Here is a 27,000-nt window from a genome sequence, read left to right as displayed (position 1 = left end):
CTATAATATAATAGTATAGAAATTTTCACCTAAAAAGATACACTTTCTCCCCTCCACACACACAGAGTTGGCCTAGTAAAGCATAAACACGTGACTCGATCTGCTGCCGTGGAAACAGGCTGCACATTTCAGAGGCAGCAGTCAAATGAGACCGATTAGAAAGAAGGGAGAAAAAGTGAAGGGAAAAGGAAGAGATAAAGCTGGTGTCAGAGGGAAATCTGCTATGTGTGGTGGGAAGTGTGATTTATCGAAGAGAGAAGTGACAAATTCACATTCAAATGATGGGCGAGCACAATCGTCAATCTGCGTGATAACCACCAGGGGGCGGAAAACATATCATGATGCCTGGGCGGTTGAGAATAGATTGAGGCCATTAGCAAGTGCCTTTGCAAAACTGTTTGCCTCAAACTTGTAAATGTGGCCATTTGCATGCAAAGATTTAAGCTTGCAGCAAAAGTGCAACATTGTTCGCCGAATGTATGTATGGTTTCCATGGAGATAAATCGGTTAGCATACTAACAGTGCTAGCGGCAAGTGTCAGAAGGTTGCTGATGTTGCACATGGCCAGATTTGGCTGAACTGTGTGTACAGTATTTGTCAGGCCCAATAGAAAACTATATTCCTTGGACCTTGCTCTTTCAAAGCTTAAAGATAAAGTATTAACTTAAATAATACAAATAAACTAAATTATAAATAAATAAGGTTATATTACAATCTTGGCAAATGTGGACATATAAGAGATATATAAGACAAAAGTGTCCACTGGCTCTCCATTTATCCTATATTGGTGTCTAGCTGGAACAACTAAGACAACAAAGATGTCTCATTTAAAATGTATTTTTAAACAGCTGACATGAATGTCAAATGTGCTTCTCCGGTCTTTGACGTTTTTCCTTCTCTGCTCTTAATCTCTTTTCATCAGCGTGAATGTTTGATGTGACACATTCTTGTGTGTCCATTAGCACTGTTATGCTTTGCCAAAAATGAGCCAATTCTCCCTGTTTCCAGCATGAATACATGAATATAGACTCATTCCATGACTCATTCTCATAAGGCTTTTATAAGAGCTAAGTGCTTTATTCTTGAAAGAGGAAAGGAGATTGAAAAGTGAAAGTTATGAAACCAAAAGAGGAAAAGAATGAATCAGAAGTATGGATACAGTAAAACAAAAGGGCAGGGAAGCTCTAAAGCTCCACTCCTTGGTTGGTGTGCTTCGGGTCATTGTCATGTTGAAAGACCCAGCCTCGACCCATCTTCAATGCTCTAACTGAGGGGAAGAGGTTGTTCCCCAAAATCTCGCAATACATCCTTCCTTATTACAGTGCAGTCCCCTGTCCCATGTGCAGAAAAACACCCCAAAAGCATGATGCTACCCCCTCCATGCTTCACAGTAGGGATGGTGTTCTTGGGATGGTACTCATCATTCTTCTTCCTCCAAACATATTTAGTGGAATTATGACCAAAAAGTTATATTTTGGTCTCATCTGACCACATGACTTTCTCCCATGACTCCTCTGGATCATCCAAAGGGTCATTGGCAAACTTAAGACGGGCCTAGACATGTGCTGATTTAAGCAGGGGAACCTTCCGTGCCATGCATGATTTCAAACCATGACGTCTTAGTGTATTACCAACAGTAACCTTGGAAACGGTGGTACCAGCTCTTTTCAGGCCATTGACCAGCTCCTCCCGTGTAGTTCTGGGCTGATTTCTCACCTTTCTTAGGATCATTGAGACCCCACAAGGTGAGATCTTGGATGGAGCCCCAGTCCGAGGGAGATTGACAGTCATGTTTAGCTTCTTCCATTTTCTAATGATTGCTCCAACAGTGGACCTTTTTTTCACCAAGCTGCTTGGCAATTTCCACGTAGCCCTTTCCAGCCTTAAGGTGTACAATTTTGTCTTTTGTGTCTTTAGACAGCTCTTTGGTCTTGGCCATGTTAGTAGTTGGATACTTACTGATTGTATGGGGTGGACAGGTGTCTTTATGCAACTAACGACCTCAAAGAGGTGCATCTATTTTGGGATAATAAATGGAGTGGAGGTGGACATTTTAAAGGCAGACTAACAGGTCTTTAAGGGTCAGATTTCTAGCTGATAGACAGGTGTTGAAGTGCTTATTTGCAGCTGTATCATACAAATAAATAGTAAAAAAATCATACATTGTGATTTCTGGATTTTTTTTTTGGTTATGTCTCCCACAGTGGACACGCACCCACGATGACAATTTCAGACCCCTCCATGATTTCTAAGTGTGAGAATTTGCAAAATAGCAGGATGTTCAAATACTTATTTTCCCCACTGTATATAAATGTATAGCAAACAACCTTTGAGTTTGTAAGGTTGAGGAATACATTTAAAACTGTGATTCATTTGCTTCTTCAACCCAAAATGTTTACAGGAGTCTCAGTGTGGCATTTGTCATATATTCAAATATTTTAGTAAAAATATTTTTTTTAAAAATCCACTTTTGTGGCTTTTAGGGGACCCTTTTAAAATTTTTTAGATATATCCTTCAGCCGGAGAAGTCCAGAAAACGAAAATAAATGGAAGATGTCCTTCACCATAAATCCTTGTCGTTCTTCCTTATGTGGGCCATGAAGGTGACCTTGTTTAGGAAAAAAATGTATTCCTATTCAAGGCCACAATGTGTATGTGTGTGTAAGCAGCACCTAAAACTAATGGTTTGCCACATCTGACAATGGCGAAAATGTACTAGATATAAATATTTTTACTGGCCATGTTTTTCTACATCATCTACATCTGCACTATGCAGGTACTATGAACTGTACTACCATTAGTTAGCTACATTAGTTAACCTGAAATGTTAATAAATAATACTTGCCAGTTGACCATGTTTCATATATTTGCCAGTGCAAGTTTACACATATGCAGCACATGTGAATGCAGGCATATGTGGTGATAAAAATCTAAATGCGAGTTCTCACGTGATGTCATTATTTCTCTCTCTCTCTCTCTCTCTCTCTCTCTCTCTCTCTCTCTCTCTCTCTCTCTCTCTCTCTCACCACTGGGATATGCACTCCTAATCAGTTTCTTCACAGCTGATTACTTTTCTGAGAATACATGGAGGTTGTATCTTGTATTCTCTGAATGTGTTCTCTCTCTCAGCCTGCTACACCCCCTCTCTCTTCTGCTCATTGTAAACTAGCATCTGATCCAATGATGGAACGCGGGGCCCAAAAATAGCACCCCATCACGTGCTCATCCCTTGAGTATCTGCCCCTGGCCAAACAAGATAAATTTTGCACAGAACCTGAAACTGTATTGTCATCACAAACCGTTCCATGTAATGGATGTTATCCAAACCATAGACATTATATACGTAGATGCCTCATGACGTGCTGGACCGTAATCCAGGCTCCCCGCTCCTCACTCTACGCTAGTACCAGAGTCAATCGGAGTCAACGGAGAGCAAGCAATTATGCCGTATTTTGTGCAGCTTAAGGTTGCAATAACCGGCGCAGAATTGATAACAGAACACATGGGATTAACTTTCACAAGTAAGATTGAACAATAATTTTGGTTATTTTACCATTTATAATATTATGTCATCATAACTACGTTAGTACAATTCAGGGAGTTATGATTATTGTAGATACACCTTACTAAATGCAGGGGGCGCATTGGGGACCCATCCAAGATGGTGGCCGCACTGATACATCAGCTCCAAAAGGCGGCGTCTACATACACTCACCTAAAGGATTATTAGAAACACCTGTTCAATTTCTCATTAATGCAATTATCTAAATCAACCAATCACATGGCAGTTGCTTCAATGCATTTAGGGGTGTTTTCCTGGTCAAGACAATCTCCTGAACTCCAAACTGAATGTCAGAATGGGAAAGAAAGGTGATTTAAGCAATTTTGAGCGTGGCATGGTTGTTGGTGCCAGACGGGCCGTTCTGAGTATTTCACAATCTGCTCAGTTACTGGGATTTCCACGCACAACCATTTCTAGGGTTTACAAAGAATGGTGTGGAAAGGGAAAAACATCCAGTATGCGGCAGTCCTGTGCGGCGAAAATGCCTTGTTGATGCTAGAGGTCAGAGGAGAATAGGCCAACTGATTCAAGCTGATAAAAGAGCAACTTTGAGTGAAATAACCACTCGTTACAACCGAGGTATGCAGCAAAGCATTTGTGAAGCCACAACACGCACAAACTTGAGGCGGATGTTGCCTGATCTGATGAGTCTCAGTTTCTGTTGAGACATTCAGATGGTAGAGTCAGAATTTGGCTCCATCATGCCTTGTTACCACTATGCAGGCTGGTGGTGGTGGTGTAATGGTGTGAGGGATGTTTTCTTGGCACACTTTAGGCCCCTTAGTGCCAATTGGGCATTGTTTAAATGCCATGGCCTACCTGAGCATTGTTTCTGACCATGTCCATCCCTTTATGACCACCATGTACCCAATCTCTGATGGCTACTTCATTTCAAATTGGTTTCTTGAACATGACAATGAGTTCACTGTACTAAAATGGCCCCCACAGTCACCAGATCTCAACCCAATTAGAGCATCTTTGGGATGTGGTGGAATGGGAGCTTCGTGCCCTGGATGTGCATCCCACAAATCTCCATCAACTGCAAGATGTTATCCTATTAATATGTACCAACATTTCTAAAAAATGCTGTTAGCACCTTGTTGAATCAGAATTAAGGCAGTTCTGAAGGTGAAAGGGGGTCAAACACAGTATTAGTAGGGTGTTCCTAATAATCCTTTAAGTGAGTGTATATAATGTCCATACTGCTAGTGTTAGGGACTAACAGGCATTACAGATTATAGGAAAAGCATTACTATAATTGTTGGAAGGAAATACAATGTAAATGCAAAAATTAGGTTTATATTATAATAGTTTATAATCTTATTCTAGTTTTTATTCTTCTACAGAGGTTTTTAACATATTGTTTGCTTATTAGTGTAAAACCAATATACAAACCTATTAATCTGTCAATTTTTTGGTATTATCTGATATGATCATATAGCATTATCTGATAACCAAAAAAAGTTTTAAAAGTAGTCATCAATTCCAAATAAACCTTAATGGAAAGCATTTGAAGAAAGAATGTGGCTTACGTTGGTTTGGAAGCCTCAGCCTGGTCCGTTTGTAGCTTTTCTCCACCCTCCACTTCCATTGTGCAGTATACGATGCGGTTGGGAGCCAGTGACTTCAAACCCTGAACTTCCATAATCACCACCTATACAGGAGGAACATTCATCCCATGAAGAACATTCAGCTGTATTGCATCTGCAGACATGCCTTGTAGCACTTACTTAAAATAATTTTACTCACCTTAATGCCATCCTAGGTGTATATGACTTCCTTTCTTTGGCAAATCACATTTAGAGTTATGGTAAATAATATCCTGGTTTTTCTGAGCTTTGTAATGGCAACAAATAGTACCTATTTTTTAAGTCCATCCATTATCAGATAAAGAAATAGACACAACTCCAGTGGGTCAATATATGTCTTTTGAAGCGAAACGATAGGTTTGTTAGAGAAAACGAATTGTAATTTGAGCGCATTTAGAGATCCATACGTCATGTTTGAATATAAACAAGATCAAAAATGGCGGCATGCCAGCTCCATGTTGGTATGTAAGACAATTGAGTGTCTTGTGACTGCGTGTTTCATCACAACGCATATGACCACTAATCAATAATAAAACTGGTACTATTGATTGACATTAAAAAGAAAGTCATATACTATACACCTAGGATGACATTAACTTTGGTCAAATTTTCAACCTTGTATTGCTATTTCTGACATTCATTAATTAAGCATTGTTTACATCTGTATTAAATCAATCCAAACACCCAGAGACCACCTATTCCATCTTCTAGCTCATGGCTCCCCAAAACAAAAGAGACTCTAAAGACTCAAACCCAGCCTATCAAATCTATAAAACACTGTCACACCAGCCGCTGTGGCTACTTAAGCTTTGCTACATTATAATCAACTGCACTAAAAACAAGCCAGGCCAAGGTATAGTAGTATAACTAGAGCAAAACCTAAGACCTGAGAGCAGAGATTTCTCAAAGGTATTCGATATTTTCTGGGATCATTTATCAAAAGTGCAGTATATCGCTTTTTTAATATGCTGCAACCCTTTCTGTCTGCAGCTTTAGCAGCCTATCTATAATTTATGCAGTAGCAAGAAACTCCAGTAAAGATCTCACAGACCCATGTGTTAAACTAACACCGCAGCTGCTAATATTGCTAAATTTATCACTCCTTCTCACTTAAATTTTTTGTCAAAGTCTCATTAATTCAAAACGATAAACCCTTAGAGTGCCAAAGGATATTTACAGTCTAAAGGGTGAGGTTAATCTTTAGCTTATGTAACATGTATGAACATAGATTTTGTGTGATGAATTACTGACTGCAAGCATTAAAGGGCACCTATTATGCCCATTTTACAAGATTATGTAATATTAATCGCAGGTGTGGCAAAAATGTGTCATGTAAAGCTTTAGCTCCAAATACCTCACATGTCCAAAATTACCCTTTTTGGTTGGGAGCAAAAATGTGCTGTTTTCGTGACTGTACCTTTAAATGCAAATAAGGTACTGCTCCTCACTCCCTTACCAAAAGAGGCCGTAAGTGCTTTTATTTAAAAAAATCTGATCCCTGAGCTACATCTGAGCTTACTATCATACTGAGATATGGCAGACAGGGTGCAACTCGCTGAGGGCGGAACCTATGGTAATGATGTACTGTCAGTGGCAATGGGTGGGGCATTATTACTGTGACATCATATTAACAAGAGAATCAAAACAGCATGTCTAATGAGACTACTTTGAAGGAGATTAAAAAAGGAGTGGGTGGATTTTTCCATTGTAGAGTGGTTGTGTTCACACACTGCCAACAAACATTTGGGTGATTCTCACGAAATTAGACTTATGAGGTGTCATGATACATTTTGATTGAAAAAGTAAATGCAAAGTAAGAGAATCAAAATAAGAAGCATACAGTTACAAACAACTCGTCATGTAGTATTTTGCACATGATATCAAATGACATCATACAAACCAGTTTTTTATCCACATTTAAGGGGAAAATTTTCATTACCGCAACGTGTCCATGACTGGATTTGGGTTCGTTGACATGGAAATATTTATAATTAAAAAATCTAAAAAATAAAAGCTTCAGTGCATGTTATACTATAAACATTTACAGTAAAGAAACGTGGTATTTGGTGATTATTGGTAAATGTAGAGACAATAATAAGGAATAGAAATGTGTCCCAAGAAACATTTTCTCATCCTCCGCAACAATTTTCAATCATTGTTTAAGCCCTCAAGAAACAAACATTTTCAAAAAAAATTGTTGGAAGGGACATAATTGACTGTGACACTCAAGATGGCTACCAGGTACGCAGTTCTTATTTTTTCTCTCCGGATAAAAGTTGAAATTTTGTTTGTCATAGTACCTAGACAACTTTTTAGTTCTCATTACCGAAACATAAGTTTGTAAATGCATATATTTAATGTAATATCATGTTGCGGTAATGATAATTTTTGATAATGATAATCTAAAAAAAATTAATAATTATACAGGAAATATTTTTAAATCCTCTAAAAATAATGGTTAAGTAAGTTCAGACCTTAATCTTATATGTGCAAAAAAATTGGCTTCAAGGGCTTTTAAAAAAAATCTGATGCTAGACACCTTCTAAGTCTGGATTTCATGAGAAACACCCATTTATGTCCAAACAAGGTGTATTTTGCATAATAGGTGCCCTTTAAAACAGCATTTGAGATTTCACAGGCTACATACAGTACTTCTAATTATTATTACTCAAGTCAGCCTATTTACATGTATCTATATGCATTTTGACAGCATGCATGCATTTATACAGCATTTAAAATATAAAAGACCAGAACAGACAAACCTAATAATTGTTAAAAGTGAATTATGTAATAACAAGGGACTGGTCAAAGGTCGAAGGTGCTGCACGAGGCCATAGAACTATTTTTGATAGAACATTTAAAAAACCTTTCGGTTTCACAAAAGGTTATTTTAAAATGAAAAAAATGTTATTTATCCTATAAAAATAAGAAAATAAATAGTTAAGAAGAACCTTCTTTGGAGAAACAAAAAATGATTGTTCTATGGTATCGCTGTGAAGAACCCTTTGTAGCACCTTTATATTAAATCATATTATAAAGTTTAAAGAACATGTCCTTGTATAATACTTCTCTGCAGCTCTGAGAACAGCGCTTTAATGAGATGATTAATACAATATTAGGTCTATATAGAAAGGTCTCATATATAGTGACAATACTCTTCACGGAAAAGGTCAGTAGATGACAAGCCTAATGGTACAGGGCCTGAAACAGAATTTTAATGGGTTGGCCTACTCTTCACTCACTGGGTCCATTGAAAAGGTACAGAGGACCCTAGGTGATCCCCCTCATTATAGGGCCCTGGCTTTGTGCACAGAATGTAAATACTGCCCCAGGGTCAGAACATTTCTTACCTCAAGTGTGAAAGACAGCACAACATCAGACTTGGACAGCTGGTTTTCATCTTCCTGACCCATATCAATGATGGAGGTGTTGTGTCCCCTCTTTAGCTTCTGCAGTTTGAATTCTCCTCCCTTTGAGACGGGCATGCTCTCAAGGTTTGCCATGAGCTGGTTGACCGAGCTCTTCAGCTCTTCAATATACATAGCCTCCATCTCCTTCGACACAAACTTGGGAAATTTGCCAGCCCGAAGTTTTAAAGAAGCAGAAAAGAAAATACGAACTTAAGTTTGGACATCATTTAAAACCATTACACTTAGCTGTCACTTGGGCTCTACCCTTTCAAAAAGGACGCCTAGAGTTAATTTTAGTACATCAGAGGTACATATTGATAGCAAAGATCGTGCAGATATGAGTAGCTCAAAGGTACAGTTTATATTGGTACCAAACGTACACATATCTGCACCTACTAGTGATGTGCGGGCTGGGTTGGGGCGGGTCATTAAAAAACAAAATAAAAACTCATGTATGCTGCGTGCATTCCCTATAACCTATATTAAAGGGACATTCCACTTTTTTTGAAAATATGCAAAATTTCCAGCTCCCCTAGAGTTAAATATTTGATTCTTACCGTTTTGAAATCCATTCAGCTGATCTCCGGGTCTGGCGGTACCACTTTTAGCATAGCTTAGCACAATCTATTGAATCTGATTAGACCATTAGCATTGCGCTAAAAAATAATCAAAGAGTTTCGATATTTTTAAAACTTGACTCTTCTGTAGTTACATCGTGTAAAATAGTCCCCTGGTTACTTTCAATGGCAGGGGACTATTTTTGGGCAGTGCGTAATTTCACTACGCCTGCTGCAGCCATGTTACATTAGCAAAGTCCTTGATTATTACACCAGAATGAGAGTATAGTCCTAACCATATCTGCCTAGAAAATTGCAACTTTTAATTTTCCGTCAGTCTTAGTACACAATGTAACTACAGAAGAGTCAAATTTTAAATAAGAAAAATATTGAAACTCTTTGGTTATTTTTTGCGCGATGCTAATGGGCTAATCAGATTCAATGGATTGTGCTAAGCTATGCTAAAAGTGCTAGCGCCAGACCCGGAGATCCGCTGAATAGATTCCAAAACGGTAAGAGTCAAATTTTTCACTCTAGAGGAGCTGAAAAATTAGCATATTTTCAAAAAAAGTGGAATGTCCCTTTAAATATTTGGGAATATTTATTTGTATACTTTATTAGGTTCTTTGATAAGGTTAAAATACATAGGTCTACGTAGCAATGTAACTTGCGTGATGTCCCCAAACCTTTGGCCTCAACAACAAAACGTACGCAACTATTTTGTATACAATATGTGTGCAACCCCCACCCACCCTCACGGTTCCCATCAATTTTTTATTGAAGCAACATCCATGGTTTGTTTGACAGGATTTTTTTCAGAACCTAATATATGGATATAGGAATACGTCCTACTTGGCAAAATCACGGCCAGTCAGTCTGAATTATGAAGTAAATTTGGGTGCATAAACTTTATTGGCAGAGATGCAGTAGATCAGATGCCAGTACTGTTTACAGCACCTCCAGTGCATCTATGTCCACAAGTGATGAGACTTACCCGAGCAATCTGATCAGCCATCTGCAGGCGGCCATCCAGTTCTCTCCTGATCTGAGCTGCTTGCTCGTCCAGATTATCCAACTGTGAGCACACAGATGCACACACATTAGGTATCATCACACCACACTCATAGCTTCAAGCACTCATACCAGTCTATACATCACCAGAAGGCAGTTAATCAATTGACCTCTGTAAAAGTGTCCCTGCACCCCATGAGTGACATAACAGGGGTCACTGGGGTCACATTTTGAAGAGGTAAATGGTCACACGCATCCTGAATAGAGCTGAAAGGGCAAGCACCTGTTCTTTATTATCATACGTAATTAAATGTAAGCGATCTCTTGTGCTTTGGATTTATGGGTGAATCTGTCCATGTTTCTCCCCAACATCAAAGGGATTAAATTATTGTAACATTATTTTTATGGCAATTAAGCATCTTTTGTGTTTTTATTACTACATTGCTATAAAATGTGAATGTCAAGTAATGATATTATTTTAATGGTGCTGTAAATAAGTAATATAATACTGGAAAAACTGCATAATAATAAAGTATAATTATTATATCCAATTAGAAAAAAAACTTATTTGTAATCTTAAAGAGTTAAAACTATGTAAAAAAATTGTAACCACGCAGATATGGGGCACCCTTGACTTCCACCAAAGTATTACTTTTCCTACAATCTTTATCTTCACGCTTATATATTATTTACTAATATTTTAAACTAGATCTCTATGTGTTATGTCTCTACACAAAATTATTTAAGCCGCAGCATAAAAAATCTAATACACCTTCTGTAACCATTTGGGTGATTCTCGCGAAATTAGACTTATGAGGTGTCATGAAACATTTCAATAAAAATTTTTCATTACCGCAACGTGTCCATGACTGGTTTGAGTTCTTTGACATGGAAATATTTATAATTAAAAAATTAAAAGCTTCAGTGCATGTTATACTATAAACATTTACAGGAAAGAAACATGTGGTAATTGGTGATCATTGGTAAATGTAGAGACAATAATAAGGAATATAAATGTGTCCAAGACCAATTTTCTCATCCTCCGCAACAATTTTCAATCATTGTTTAAGCCCTCAAGAAACTAACATTTTCAAAAAAATTGTTGGAAGAAACATAATTGACTGTGACACTCAAGATGGCTAGCAGGTAAGCAGTTTTTACTTTTTCTCTCCAGATAAAAGTTGAAATTTTGTTTGTCATAGTACCTAGACAACTTTTTAGTTCTCATTACCGAAACATGAGTTTGTAAATGCATATATTTAATATAATATCATGTTGCGGTAATGATAATTTTTGATAATGATAATCTAAAAATTTAAATAATTGTATAGGAAATATTTATTAAATCCTCTACTTACTATGGTTATAGTAAGTTCAGACTTTAATCTTATATGTGCAAAATAAAATTGGCTTCAAGGGCTTTTTAAAAAATCTGAAGCTGGACACCATCTAAGTCTGGATTTCATGAATCACCCATTTTCCCTGCCCAAACACACACCAAATATCATTCATATATATATAATTATTATATATATATATATATATAAAAATTATCATTACCGCAACATGATATTACATTAAATATATGTACACAGTATGCCTAAATCCTACAGTAAAGCATAAACTACATCATGGAAGATGGGAAAACACTATGGAAAAGTAAATCTGATGTTAAAACAGAGAAAATCTCTTCACCCATGATAACACCTATGATAAAATTGCATGTCTGTGGGTGTGTGAGCATGTCACTGCCTGTTAGTGTGTGTTATGACATACGAAGCATTCCCATCACTTCCTGTATATGTCACTCTCCTCCTCCGGTCCCCTGAATCCAGGGCCGAGAGCACCACGGCAACCCTTGCCATGGCGACAGTCATTCCGGGGTGGGAGACCCTGTCACATGGGAGTCTTCGTCCCCTAGAGACCTGTCTATCTTCTGTTTTGTTCTCGAGGGGTTGTATTCTAATTAAGCATGGCTCAGCAAATAAAAGTCTGTGTGTTGTATGTGTGTGTGCATGCATGCGTGCTTGGCCTTAAGAATACTGTAGACATAGAGACACCATGGTATTAAGGTTGTAGTATTCCCATTTAGACTTTTATACAGCAGAACACTCAGTTCAACTAAAAGCTTTTGTTTAAATTATTCAACCCTTGGTCTTCTAATCTGAGGTTGTCACATTGTCTAACTCGTTTTATGTAAAAAAAAAAAAAAAACATTTTTTATATAGGCAGAGTTATGATGACCCAATGACATGTTTTATGGTGTTTCATATTATTTTACAAGCTGGCAAAGGACAGAGTTGTTGCCATAATTAAATGTTTTATGAAATTTCTAAGCATTTCATGCATGTTGTTCACAAATAGGCCATTCAGGAATCGCGTGGTAAACTAACTGCAGGTGAGAGACACTGAATATATTTAGAAGGCTTCTGTTCTGTTTGGAGTACAAGGTAAACGCCTCTTTCATCGAAAGCTAGTTTTAATAATAGATGGCAAACAAATGGAAGTTAAGCTTTGAGTTTTTTTCTATACAGAGGTCAGCATTAGTGTATTTAATACCTCTGTTTATTTAAGGGACGAACCAGCTGTAACTACAGTATAGCCAGGACAAAGATGTGTTTAACATTAAAACATTACAATTTTTCCAGTGCTTGTAAAATTTTATCGATTGAGTTTAAATAAAGTTTAATATATAAAGAAAAAACAAAGCTGACAACTCCATAAGGTCTCCAGAGATGTGAAAAAGCAACATCTGGGCAACCTGTTTTCAGCTTGGAGAAAATATTGATTATTTTGTTTAATAAGGATTTTCAATTTAACTTCAACATGTTGAATACATTCTGAAGACACAGTAATTCATTTTCCCTGTTTGCTGTTTTGTTTATCTGTGGCAAGCAGTAAACACAATTATTCAGGCCTGGCGACTAAAATGAAATTCAAAGACTCTAATTAGAGTTGCATTTTTGCTTATATTAGGCCCTTTATTTCCAAACCTCAGCAAGGTTTTCAAAAAACCTCAAATCACTTTTGGTTTCATATACAACATTAACCCTTTCAGCACAACACATCAGGATCGGGATTGGAACGATGATGGACACTTTCAGTGCCGTTAACCTGATGGAGAAGAGTTACAGTCACTGTCTCAATCCGAGGGAACTTCCGACAGCTGTTACCCCAGATTTCTCCTCGCAGAGACTCACAGCATCAATAATTAATTAACACATTTAGATTTGCTGATGGCAGGAACTGTGTCTCGCTTTTCTCATCCCCCCCTCCACTGTTTTCTGCCGTCACCACACTCGTTCGCAGCGTTTCGCTCTCCATCACCTCCCCACCTGTTTTTGATCCTCTCTCTTCCCTTGAAGGCTCCTCTGTCGCGTGTGGGAGAGTGACATCTGTGATACCGCGAGAAGTAACGGGGCAGATAGCACAGTGACTGCACCCTACAGTCTGACCTTCAGCTGTCCACTGATATATTGCAAACCCTGACATCTTGCCCACTTTATTATTGATCTACTGGCCAATCCAGCAGATAGGAAGTGACAGAGATTGCACGCATGCATGTGTGTGTGTGTGTGTGTGTGTGTGTGTGTGTGTGTGTGTGTGTGTGTGTGTGTGTGAGTGAGTGAAGAACTACTTAGCAAATTATGAGAATTAAGATAATTTAAAGGAAACACCACCGTTTTTCAATATTTTACTATGTTCTTACCTCAACTAAGACAAATTAATAGATCCCTATCTTTATTCAATGCGTGCACTTAGTCTTTGTACAGTCATTTTCAATATTAAACTATGTTATTACCTTCACTAAGAAGAGTTGATACATCCCTCTATCATCTGTGTGCGTGCACGTAAGCGCTGGAGCGCGCTGCGACACGTCGATAGCATTTAGCTTAGCCCCATTCATTCAATGGTTCCAATCAGAGATAAAGTTAGAAGTGACCAAACACATCAACGTTTTTCCTATTTAAGACGAGTAGTTATACGAGCAAGTTTGGTGGTACAAAATTAAACGTAGCGCTTTTCTAAGCGGATTTAAAAGAGGAACTATATTTTATGGCGTAATAGCACTTTTGGGAGTACTTCGACTCGCCTAAAAAGTCCGCTCCCCTTCTCACTCTCATAATGGGAGAGGGAGGGTGTTACTGTGCCAAGTCGAAGTACTCCCAAAAGTGCTATTACGCCATAAAATATAGTTTTTGGTATTTTGTACCACCAAACTTGCTCGTATAACTACTCGTCTTAAATAGGAAAAACGTTGATGTGTTTGGTCACTTCTAACTTTATCTCTGATTGGTACCATTGAATGAATGGGGCTAAGCTAAATGCTATCGAAGTGTCGCAGCGCGCTCCAGCGCTTACGTGCACGCACACAGATGATAGAGGGATGTATCAACAATTCTTAGTTAAGGTTATAACATAGTTTAATATTGAAAATGAGTAGACTATTCCTTTAAGTGCATTTTAGAAGCCACCAAACACTTCCATGTTTTCCCTATTTAAAGATTGTTACATTAGTAGTTACTCGAGTAAGTATGGTGGTACAAAACAAAATGTGGCGATTGTTTAAGCAGATAAAAAATTAGAACTATATTGTATGTTGAAAGAGCATTTAGTTTGCAGCACTTCGACCTCGGGTGAAGTAATATTGACGGAAGTTTGAGCGAGAGGGGGAGTAGTCAGGAGTGATGATGTTACTGCGCTCCGAGGTCAAAGTGCTGCAAACTAAGTGCTCTTCCGCCATACAATAAAGTTCTTTTTATTTGCTTAAAAAAATCACAACATTTTATTTTGTGCCACCATACTTACTCGAGTAACTACCGGTACTCATGTAACAGTCTTTAAATAGGGAAAACATGGAAGTGTTTGGTGGCTTCTAAATTCATCCCTGTTTGGATCCTAAGGTATGAATGGGGCTAGGCTAAATGCTAACACATTCACGACGCGCTGTACAAAGATGACATGCACGCATTGAAAAAATATAGGTATGTATTAATTCGTCTAAGTTGAGGTAAGAACATAGTAAAATATTGAAAAACGGTGGTGTTTTCCTTTATTATAAATACTGTGGTTATTTAAATGATATCTGTCTGAATGTAGAGCTCAGTATAGCTGTATGTTTAGCTCCTGTATAACTGAGTGGTAGAGCATTGCGTTAGCAGCACAAAAGGTCATGGGTTCGAATCAAGGGAACACATATACTGATTAAAAAATATCTTGTAATGCACTGTAAGTCGCTTTAGATAAAGGCATTCAAATGTGAACTGCAAAAATTATTTTCAAGAAAAATATCTAAAAATCTTAAATTGAGATGCTTTTTTGATGAGCAAAATGACCCAAGAAAATAAGTACAGTTTTTAGACCAAAAATATCAAATTTAAGTGATTTTGTGCATAAAACAAGCAAAAAAAATTTGCCAATGGGGTAAGCAAAAATCTTTAACTTTTTTCTTAAACACTAAATTCACAAAAAAATTGCCTCTTGGGTCATTTTGCTCATCAAGAAAAAGCATCTTAATTTAAGAATTTTTCGATATTTTTATTGAAAACAATACAAAAATACTAAGATTTTTTTATATTGAAAATCATTTTTTTTTTAGTGTGCACTGCAAAAAATTATTTTCAAGAAAAAAAATCGTAGTATCGTAGAAAATAAGTCTAGTTTTTAGACCAAAACTATCAAATTTAAGTGATTTTGTGCAAAAAAAAACAAGCAAAAAAAATCTGCCAATGGGGTAAGCAAAAAATCTTTAACATTTTTCATAAACACTAAATTCACAAAAAATGTGCTTACCCCATTGGCAGATCTTTTTGCTTGTGATATTTTTGGTCTAAAAACTAGACTTCTTTTCTTGGGTCATTTTGCTCATCAAGAAAAAGCATCTTAATCTAAGAATCCTTTTATATTTTCACTGAAAACAAGACAAAAATACTAAGATATTTTTCTTGAAAATCATTTTTTGCAGTGTGAATGTAAATGTGAAATTGTTTTAAGTACAAATGCAAAATAATCTTTTCTACAGAAAGAGATTGTGGTGGAAATTCATAGATATAATTCAGCTTACATCTGCATGCATACGTGAGCTAATAAAATAACTTAAAATTATAACGTATCATGAATAAAGCATATTGCATGCACACATTTGCTACTACAGTAGTATGCAGACAGACAGTGAGAATCTAATGCAATACATTGTAAGGCACAAATGTGCTTGTACGAGCCAAAAATCATTTTAGTGCATTTCATTGTGTTCTTTTATTTGTACATTAAAACAGCATGTCTTTATTGATCAACAATGACACATTCATAACTACACTTTATACTTATTTCAAAAGCAATTTTAAAAGTTTGTTCTGCTTTCAGTATGTTCCTAATGTTTGGTTTGACCAAGAATTTTTAGTTTAGGTACATCACTACTCTTAATTGATGGTTTCTATTTACTTCATAAAAGTCAAGCATGCTGCAGTCCATTATGTACCGCATAATGAAACAGGCAGAATGGCAGCACTGTTCTTTTTTAAAGGACATAAGCAGCCACATTATTTTGACAGATTGTAAGAAATAAGAAAACCAATTACTGTATGTCCATTATTATATAGAACAAGCGCGTCAGTTTGGTACATGATAGCATGGAAGTGAATGATCTTTTGCAGTGTGTGTGTGTGCGTGTGTGCGTGCCGTAACCCTGCTGGTTCATTCTAAGTTGTTGATTAGTGGAGCACATAATTAGCTCCTGTCACTGGCTGCAATGAACCAACCTCTCTCTACCCCTCTCTCTCTTTCTATTGAGAAAATGCACTGCTACTGTTTCCTCTATGCAGTTGTCACATTAAGAAACTGCTTTGAATTGTTGGGTCTGCTGGGCCGCCTAACTATGGATTGCATCAACTTTTCCAATTGTTCTTAAGGAGCTTTAAATACTGGCACTTTAAATGCAAATCTACTGGCCTTACAAATTAAAATATATGTTGGAGGAGGAGGAGGGGGGCTGTCTCACACAGGACAATGAGTCTGCCTGTATTTCACAAACACACTATAATTATACTGTACATGCCTCCTACAGTAATGATTTCCAGCCAGGGGTATGTGAACTTACCCTCAGAGGGAACTTGAACAAGTTTCAGTGGGTTTTAATTTTGCTTTGATTTCTTTATGAATATACAGAACTGAATTACAACTTGTGTACGAGTTAAAGCTGGTTGTTACGTACTGGGAGAACAGGCTTTCCTTAAGTTTATATATCATAATATAGACCAAGGCTTTGTTCCCCAAGGTGCTATATATTTTATCCAGGAAAAAAGCGGTTTGGTTGCTTTCTTTGTATAAATTAGGTTGTGTGTGGATTACATGCATAAGGGAATATATGTGCATATATAATGCACAAAGCCAGAGATAGATGTCTGCGACTTTTCACAAAACGCAACAAAGTGCTATTTCTTAACACTTTGTTTCTACCAATCAAAGTACCAAAAACCAATATCGAAGCATTTGCAGTTAAGAAAAACAAATGTAGTCTATAGCTGTGTCCCAATTCAGAGGATTCATCTTTCAAAAGTTGCATTCCAAACTGCCTCGAATGTGTCACAGCACCACAACAAATGCTGTCCCATTTCGAAGGCTCCTCAATATGGCCTAAAACTGTGTCCTTTTAAAACAAATTCCTTCAAAAAGACATGAAGGACACAGCTAAATTCTACTAAATAAAAAAAATTTATTAAATTCATTGCATGTGATGACTGGATTTGACTTCTGTGCATGTTTGCATGTTTAAGGGGTAACACTTTAACTCATCGTTAGATCATGTTTGCTAATGCATTAAAGGCAGGGTATCTGATTTGATCCAGAAACATTTTTAGTTATGCTGGTTAAAAGTCTCCTCACATCCTGATAGCAATCACTATGTCACTGCGCAGCCTGTTCACGCAGACACCATGCGTCATTGGCGCGTTCACATGCACTCACCTCCCGTCTGTAAACAGATCCAGGGTCTGAAAGTGTCATTGCACTGTTTATTTTGATAAGGTAGGTACGTGATATGTTTGTATTTAGATGGATTCAGATATTCTACTTTGATGAAACATTGTGTTGCTTATGAAATTTGTGTTCATTTACGGATTCGCGTAACAATACTACATGTACACAACTACATGTGGACGTCTAATCTGTGCGTATTCATGTGTTTTGAAAGAGCCGTGACTGTGGATGGCGATTTGAATGAAGGGTGGGATCGTGATTTCATTGCTAGTCGGCTACCGTTAACATTTTTCAAAATTAGATTAAAACTGCAATTTTAAACTATATTTAAACTGTTGAGGTCCAATAAAGTCTATTAAATTGAGAAAAATCCTGGAATGTGTTTATTTATTCTTGACTAAACAAAGAAAGACATCAACATTTTGGATTACATGGGGGTGAGTAAATTACCAAAATTGTTTTTACAAAAGTGGAGTATTCCTTTAAATGGGGACATATCATAAAAATCTGACTTTTTCCAATGTTTAAGTGCAATATTTGGTCTCCAGTGCTTCTATCAACCTAGAAAATAGTAACTTAGTTTTGGTAAACCAATCTCTGCAAGCATGTGAAAAAATAGGTCATTGAAATTTGGCTCCCCTGTGATGTCAGAAGGGGATAATACCGCCCCCTTAATCTGCACTATCCAACCAAGATACTGCCATTTAGTGCAGAGATCAGCACATTTGCATTTAAAAGGACACATCCAAAAAGGCGCATTAACTCATTTTCATATTAACTGTCAAGTAGAGGTTGACTAATATGTTTTTTTTCTCTGGTCGATGCCAATTCCGATAATTAGAAATCAGGGCAGCCGATGGCCGATATATGATGCCAATTTTCTTGGACGATACGTTTGGGTGATTTTCTGTTTGTACATAATAATCAAAATGTCCTCATCATGAGCAGATATTTCAAATGTAAAAATGCCACTATTAAAGCCAAAGTATTTTTTGTAAATGATGACTGGTCTTTCTGAAGATTTTTACAACCTCCTCCACACCATGCATTTATCAGACAAAGATATTACCTGACACTCTGCGGTCATCATTTCTTGCTCTTTGCTCTGTTTTTTACCATGACTTTTATTGCTTTGTAAGATAAATCCTTCTTTGGTACACATAAAAATAAATTCATTTATTCATCATTCATAAAGTTTACATAGTAAACATCTATTTTTTTTAGTTTAGACTGTTATTTAGAGCAAATCTTTCTAAACACTCTGAAGCACATTTACATTCTCATTTCTGAGGTGCTGTGAGTCACTGATTGTGCTGACAGTGACGTCTTTTGAGTTCAGTGTTGGACAGATCTGCTGTTTCAACTGTTCATTCAAAAGAATCGGTTTAAAGGAGTATGTTCGCGAATCAAAAACCATGACAAAAAGGCAGGACCATGACTCACACGCAGCCTCAGGGAGGGATCTGCTTGCTGCAAGATGCGGCATTACATGTTTCCCAACAATACTTAGCTGCGCGCAGATGCGCCTTCCTATTAATCGGCCTAATTGCTGCACAATCGGCCTAAGCTGATTTTTTTTTAAATATGCCAAAAATCGGCCTCTAGTTCCAAGCAACTATAAACTTCTGTCCCCACAATGAAATGCCTGCCTCTCCTCTCATTCGATTGGACAATTGAAAAAACGTGAATGTTGTCGGGTGCTTTTCTGCTCAGAACGCGCTTCGGCGTGGATAAACAGCGGACATAACCCCATAGAAAATCATCAAAAAAAGAACTATAAACGCGTTCTGTGTGATCGGCCCCCTTAAAGGAATAGTCTACTCATTTTCAATATTAAAATATGTTATTACCTTAACTAAGAATTGTTGATACATCCCTCTGTCAACTGTGTGTGTGCACGTAAGCGCTGGAGTAGTTATACGAGCAAGCCCGGTGGCACAAAACAAAACGTAGCGCTTTTCTAAGCGGATTTAAAAGAGGAACTATATTTTATGGCGTAATAGCACTTTTGGGAGTACTTCGACTCGGCGCAGTAACACCCTCCCTCTCCCATTTTGAGAGGGAGAAGGGGAGCGGACTTTTCAGGCGAGTCTAAGTACTCCCAAAAGTGCTATTACGCCATACAATATAGTTCCTCTTTTAAATCCGCTTAAAAAAGCGCTACGTTTTATTTTGTACCACCAAACTTGCTCGTATAACTACTCGTCTTAAATAGGAAAAACGTTGATGTGTTTGGTCACTTCTAACTTTATCTCTGATTGGTACCATTGAATAAATGGGGCTAAGCTAAATGCTATCGAAGCGTCACAGCGCGCTCCAGCGCTTACGTGCACGCACACAGATGATAGAGGGATGTATCAACAATTCTTAGTTAAGGTAATAACATAATATTGAAAATGAGTAGACTATTCCTTTAAAGGATCCAGCCTCGTAACTGGGACACAGCTTAAACTGCATTAAAACCACAATCTATACAGACAATGAATGCAAGCCTAATAATAATGAAATAATAAAAACACTTTTATAGACTTAATCGTACGCGTGCATATGCAATGCTAGGCACTTAGCAATGTTAGGCTACAAGCATATCCAAAATGATTGAGAAATATTGCCCTAAACAACAAAGAACAAAGAAAACACAAGAGAATAAACAGGAAAGGCTATCGTGTTCCTGGGTTTTGCAAGTAATTCAATCAGCGGGCTCTTGAGAGGTGTGTGTCTCAGAAAAAAATCTATTTATGACTGCAGGGAAATGAGTGCAAATGGGCCGGTTTATGAGCTAGCACTAACTAGCGCTCAGCACATTCGGTTTTCTATTATCACTAGATGATTTAAGCTGAGCTGCTGTGAATTCGACAATGAAGTCATTTTCACATATTATTTCGGTTAAATATTAATGATAATACAAATACATTTAATTTAACAGGACATCTGAATATGCAACCAAAATGTTGTTTTCTATTACACGTGTACGATATTGTACTACAAATGCTGCATTAGAGTCAAAATATTGTATGTTTGCTCAGTCGCTATGGCACCGGCAAACATTAAATATGCCGTCTGTTTGCAAACGCCATTTGCCGAAATAGTTCATTAACCAATGCATGGCAAAATAATCAGAGAGCAAAGCTAAATTCATATTCATTCATCCTCATTTGACAGACTTCCTGTAAAAGGTTTTTGTTCATTAATGCAGAAACGACTGATGATTGCCTATGAATTTAAATTGCTTGCATATTTGCTGCTGAAATATGCAGAGCGAATGTGCGCATGCCATACGTATGACCTCAGCCCTGCTAAGCAGATATTTTTTGTGTGTATACGTGTTAAGTGTGTGTTTGCGCGGGCAGTCGACTGCGCAGTCACTCCAACCGAATGCATAGAGAGCCAAGCAATTTTTGCCAATTACGTTTGATTGTGCTTTCATTAAATACACCGCAGGTGGTGTAAAAAAGAAATGCCTCCCACACGAGACCGTCCGCGTCCCGCACAACAGAGTCCTTCGTGAGGATAAAGTGAAAGAATGTGAGATGCTTTCGGTTATTCTACAAAGGCAGAAATGCGAATGCGAAGTGGCCTCAGCCGATGCACATTTTCGTGTTTTTCTCCGGCTAAACAGCTGGGGATGAATAAACCTGCAATAATGGAGGTGGTGAGAGAGATCGTTGCGTAACGCACTTAAGCCCATCCGACGTAAAATGAGAATTAAATCAATAAGGAGAATACGATCACAGACTGCTCGGAACGTCGAGTGTAATTATATACAATGGACTAACAAATATAATAAAATTATAAGAGCATGTATATAAGTCTCATTTCAGTGGGTTTCATGATGCACATATTCCCACAACACATTCTTTTCTCATAAAAAAAATGAAATCTCCATAGATTCTAATCCTGTTTAAATTAGTATGGGAAACCACAGATGTCCTTAGTTAAAAAGTTTCAAAATCTAATTTTGTCCAAACAGAACAGAGATATACTGAAAAGTAACCTTATATCAAATTAGTACAGGTACCATCTGCATTTGATGAAAAAATATGCCAGGATATCAGGCAGGGCATGCTAGGAAATCATAGTTTGGTTGTCAGCAACATTTATTTATCATGCTGGTCTACTTGTCAGACCGAAATGGTAAAAAATGCTGGTTGCGAGATTGTTTGTCGGGTCGGCAGATGCGGCAATTTTGCCCCTGTCAGTGTTGTGATGTTTTGACTGCACTGACACAAGCACTGTCAGCACTGAGCAGATTTTACGCCGCACTTATTCTGTTCCCATGACTTTCTGTTTGTATGTCCATCACGGAGACACGCTTAACGGTTGATATGGACCTATTAACGATTATCCACCATCGCGTTTCCCTGAACGCGTTACAGATCCCTTGAGTGCTTTCACCGAATGCCTATTTGGCCATATTTACAACTTGAGAACAATTAATTTGGAAAAGAAATAAACTTGGTCTCTAAGTAAAAGCTCTATGTAAACTAATGTCTCATTTGAGCAACAAAAGACCCATTATGACCAAAATGGACTAACTCAGATTTCGGTCATTTTAGCAGGGATTTTGTTGGCTGTCTGAGTGACGATCATGGGGAGACTGTATGCAAATTCCCCACCCTGAAGTCTTTGCTACCAGCAAACAAAAAGTGGGTTAGTCATCTTCAAAGCACTTTTGAGAGAGAGATTTAATGGCTGGATGATGGGTTGGGAGGGGTGCTGCTCAGATGAGATCTCTCTCTGTATATCTGAGAAGAAATGAGCTAAAATATAAAGACGATTGTAACTCTGCAACTTGTTAGGCCCATTGTTGTTAAAGGATTAGTCTATTTTCTTTAAAAAAAAAAATCCAGATAATTTACTCACCACCACGTCATCCAAAATGTTGATGTCTTTCTTTGTTCAGTCGAGAAGAAATTGTTTTGTTTTTTGAGGAAAACATTCCAGGATTTTTCTCGTTTTGATGGACTTTGATGGACCCCAACACTTATTAGTTTTGATGCAGTTTAAAATTGCAATTGTAACGCAGCTTCAAGGGACTGTAAACGATCCCAAACGAGGCATAAGGGTCTTATCTAGCGAAACGATTGTCATTTTTGACAAGAAAAAAATAAAAAATATGCACTTTTAATTCACAACTTCTCTTCTTTCTCCGGCTGCGCGACGTGGCAGCGACCTCACGTAATTGCGTAATGACGTCGAAAGGTCACGTGTTACATATATGAAACGCACATTTGTTGGACATTTTAAACAATAAACTGACACAAAGACATTAATTAGTATCATTCGACTTACAACAACATCAGAACGGTCCTCTTTCTCCACACTTGTAAACACTGGGGCGTAGTTTCGATACGTCACCCGTGACCTCTTGATGTGATGGCGTATTTCGTGAGGTCGCGCTGGCATGTCACAGGACTGATGGAAGCTGAGAAGTTGTGGTTTAAAAGTGCATATTTTCTTGCCAAAAATGACAATCGGTTCGCTAGATAAGACACTTATGCCTCGTTTGAGATCGTTTAGAGTCCTTTGAAACTGCAATTTTAAACTGCATTAAAACTGTTAAGTAGTGGGGTCCATTAAAGTCCATTAAAACGAGAAAAGTCCTGGAATGTTTTTCTCAAAAAACATAATTTCTTCTCGACTGAACAAAGAAAGATATTACAATTTTGGATGACATGGTGGTGAGAAAATCATCTGGATTTTTTCTTATTTAAGAAAATGGACTAATCCTTTAAGTGAAGCATTGGTGTGTTTGCACCTTTAAAACCTGCTGTTTATAAAGTGAGGTGCATAACTAAAATCTAGCCTTAGATCCATTTCCTATGATTACAGTTTTTCCCACGTACCTGACAGGCCTGGTACAGAAGCTGGTGCTCAAACTTCTTGATCCCAAGGATCTGCTGGAACATTTCGTAGAGCTGGTCTTTGCTCAGGATGAGCTCGGACGCGGCACTGGCCGTCATGCGCTGCTGCGCCTTGCGCGGATCCTCATCCCCGCGGTAGATGGTGTCAAACTTAGCCATCCAAGAGCTCAGAACCGTCTCCTTGCTCAGACCGTCGATTTCCGGCAGGCTCCGGACACGTTTCTCGATGTGGCGCTTGAACACCTCGCGGCAGTCCAGAGCGGACAACCCTCCTGTTTGGACCATTTTAGCCACACGGTCGCTCTTTAGAAAAACCTGTGGGTCATATGGATGTGTAAGTAACGGCGGGCTGGTGATAAAAGCAGAAAAGCAGTTCTGACCTTCAAAACGTTACGCTTACATGACTTCAAAACATTTTTCATCCTGTTTTCAATCACTCCAATCTGCTGAAGGAAATAATGCCTCTGTGCCTTGCTTTAATATTCTATGCAGTGATAGATACAACATCATCTACAGTGATATACTGCTGTAATATAACCACCGGCATTAAAGTTACGGATGGCAATGGAAACTATAAAATTGCTCCGCTTTGAAATTATGGGATCGGTGTGAACCGAAGCGTTGTGATCCCATGGCTTTTTTCTTTCCCTGAATTATTCAGTAGGCCTGTCACAATAGCTACTAGGCCTGTCACAATAGCTACTTTTGATAAGTCGTTTTTTCTTTAGAAATTATGGCAAAAATCAATATTATTATTGTCATTTTAAAGGGATAGTTCACTCAAAAATGAAAATAATGTAATTAATGACTCACCCTCAATGTCGTTCCAAACCAGTTTAAGATGTTTTAGATTTATTCTGAGAGCTTTCTGACCCTCCATTGAAAATCTGTGTACGGTATACTGTCCATGTCCAGAAATGTAATAAAAACATCATCAAATTAGTCTATGTGACATCAGTGGGTATGTTAGAATTTGTTGAAGCATCAAAAATACAAAAAATAAGACTTTATTCAGCATTGTCTTTTCTTCCGGGTCTGTTGTAAACCGCATGCACGAGACTGCAGTGAGGCTACTGACGTACGACGTTGCTGACGTGTCATCTTGTGCGCCCCAGTTTTTTTTTGCACCTAGTCTGAAGGAGACGCACACTGTAACATGTCTTCACAAACATGTCTGAGGATAACACGTCAGCCGTGTCGTACATCAGCAGCATCGCTGTGCACATGCATTCGCAACAGGCGCGGAAGAGAAGACAATGCTGAATAAAGTCGTAATTTGTTTTATTTTAGGATCAAGATGTATTTTCAATGCTTCAACAAATTCTAACTGACCCACTGATGTCACATGGACTACTTTGATGATGTTTTTATTACCTTTCTGGACATGGACAGTATACCGTACATAGATTTTCAATGGAGGGTCAGGAAAGCTCTCAGGCTAAATCTAAAACATCTTGTGTTTCCAAAGATGAACGGAGATTCTTACGAGTTTGGAACGACATGAGGGGGATAATATTTTTTATTTTTGGGTGATCTATTTAAGACCCTTTAAGACCATTTTACAGTATGTCACTGATTATATAATTACAATAAAAATAGCATAACACTATGGCCTCTACAAAAACCACAGAAGTCATGTTAATTAATTGTTCAATAAAGTAATTATTATGACTGCACTATAAAGAAGCGGTCACACTTGACTTTGAGCATGTAAACACTAAAAAAATGATTTTCTTACTTAGTATTTTTGTCTTGTGTATCAGTACAAATATCTAAAAATTCTTAAATTAAGATGCTTTTTGAGCAATATGTGAGCTTAAAACAAGCAAAAATATCTGCCAATGGGGTGAGAAAAAATTTCTTGAAATAATTTAATAAAAAAAAAAATGTATGTGTAGTGCTGGGCAAAGATTAATCGCGATTAATCGCATACAAAATAAAAGTGATTTTTGGCATAATATATGAGTGTGTGCTGTGTGTAATTATTATGTATATTTAACCACACACACATTCATATATTCATTTCAGAATTGTTTTATATATATATTTTTTTTATATATATAAAAATATAAATAAATATATATAAACATGTAACTGTTTCATAAATACATACATGAATGTGTGTGTATTAATTTATACATAATAATTACACACAGCACACAATGATATATTATGCCAAAAATCACTTTTATTTTGAATGCGATTAATCGCGATTAATCTTTGCCCAGCACTAGTTTTTAGCACAAATTCACTTAAATTGTATATTTTTTGTCCAAAAACTAGACTTTTTTTCTTAGGTCATTTTGCTCATCTAGAAAATACATCTTGATTTAAGAATTTTTAAGAATTTAAGAATTCTACGGAAAAAAGACAAAAATACTAAATAAGAAAGTAATTTTTGCAGTGAATTATTTTCAGATGTTACGAGTGCTGCATCAATATTAGTTCTTTGGCTTTGTCTATCTTTTCTTTTCTGTAGAGAGAAGGTCACACCATGACGTGCCAGCTTTCTACGGCACTGCAAAAAATTCGTAGTATTTTTTTCTTGTTTTCAGTAAAATTAAGTTACTTTTTCTTGATGAAGAAAATAAGTCTAGTTTTTAGACCAAAACTATCAAATTTAAGTGATCTTGTGCATAAAACAAGCCAAAAAATATGTCAATGGTGTAAGCACATTTTTCTTGAATTTAGTGTTTAAGAAAAATTTTCAAGATTTTTTTGTTTACCGCATTGGCAGATTTTTTAGCTTGTTTTATCCACAAGATAACTTGAAATTGATAGTTTTGGTCTAAAAACTATACTTATTTTCTTGGGTCGTTTTGCTCATCAAGAAAAAGCATCTTAATTTAAGAATTTTTAGATAGTTTTACTGAAAAGAAGACAAAAATACTAAGAATTTTTTTTCTTGAAAATCTTTTTTTGCAGTGCATGATACAAATTCAAAGGTCAGAGTTCACCAGAATTAAACTTTGGTACGCAGCGAAATATCTTCACTGCAAAAAATGATTTTCAAGAAAAAAAATTCACATTTTA

General features: G+C 37.2%; 1 protein-coding gene across 9 annotated transcripts in view; it reads right to left on the bottom strand.

The window, feature by feature from the left end:
• cadpsb (Ca2+-dependent activator protein for secretion b) overlaps positions 1–27,000 on the bottom strand; it is a 129,493-nt gene that overhangs the window by 68,579 nt on the left and 33,914 nt on the right. For all 9 annotated transcript variants that reach the window (XM_073870379.1, XM_073870378.1, XM_073870382.1 and 6 more), the window contains exons 3-6: positions 23,950–24,282; positions 10,118–10,193; positions 8,502–8,740; positions 5,095–5,216 (exon numbers count right to left, since the gene is read on the bottom strand). In XM_073870379.1, the coding sequence (XP_073726480.1) occupies positions 5,095–5,216; positions 8,502–8,740; positions 10,118–10,193; positions 23,950–24,282 (770 nt within the window). The remainder of the gene's footprint in view (positions 1–5,094; positions 5,217–8,501; positions 8,741–10,117; positions 10,194–23,949; positions 24,283–27,000) is intronic.

The sequence above is a fragment of the Misgurnus anguillicaudatus genome, chromosome 8, assembly GCF_027580225.2.
Source record: "Misgurnus anguillicaudatus chromosome 8, ASM2758022v2, whole genome shotgun sequence".
Lineage (NCBI taxonomy): Eukaryota > Metazoa > Chordata > Actinopteri > Cypriniformes > Cobitidae > Misgurnus > Misgurnus anguillicaudatus.
This window is presented reverse-complemented; position numbering and strand designations above follow the sequence as displayed.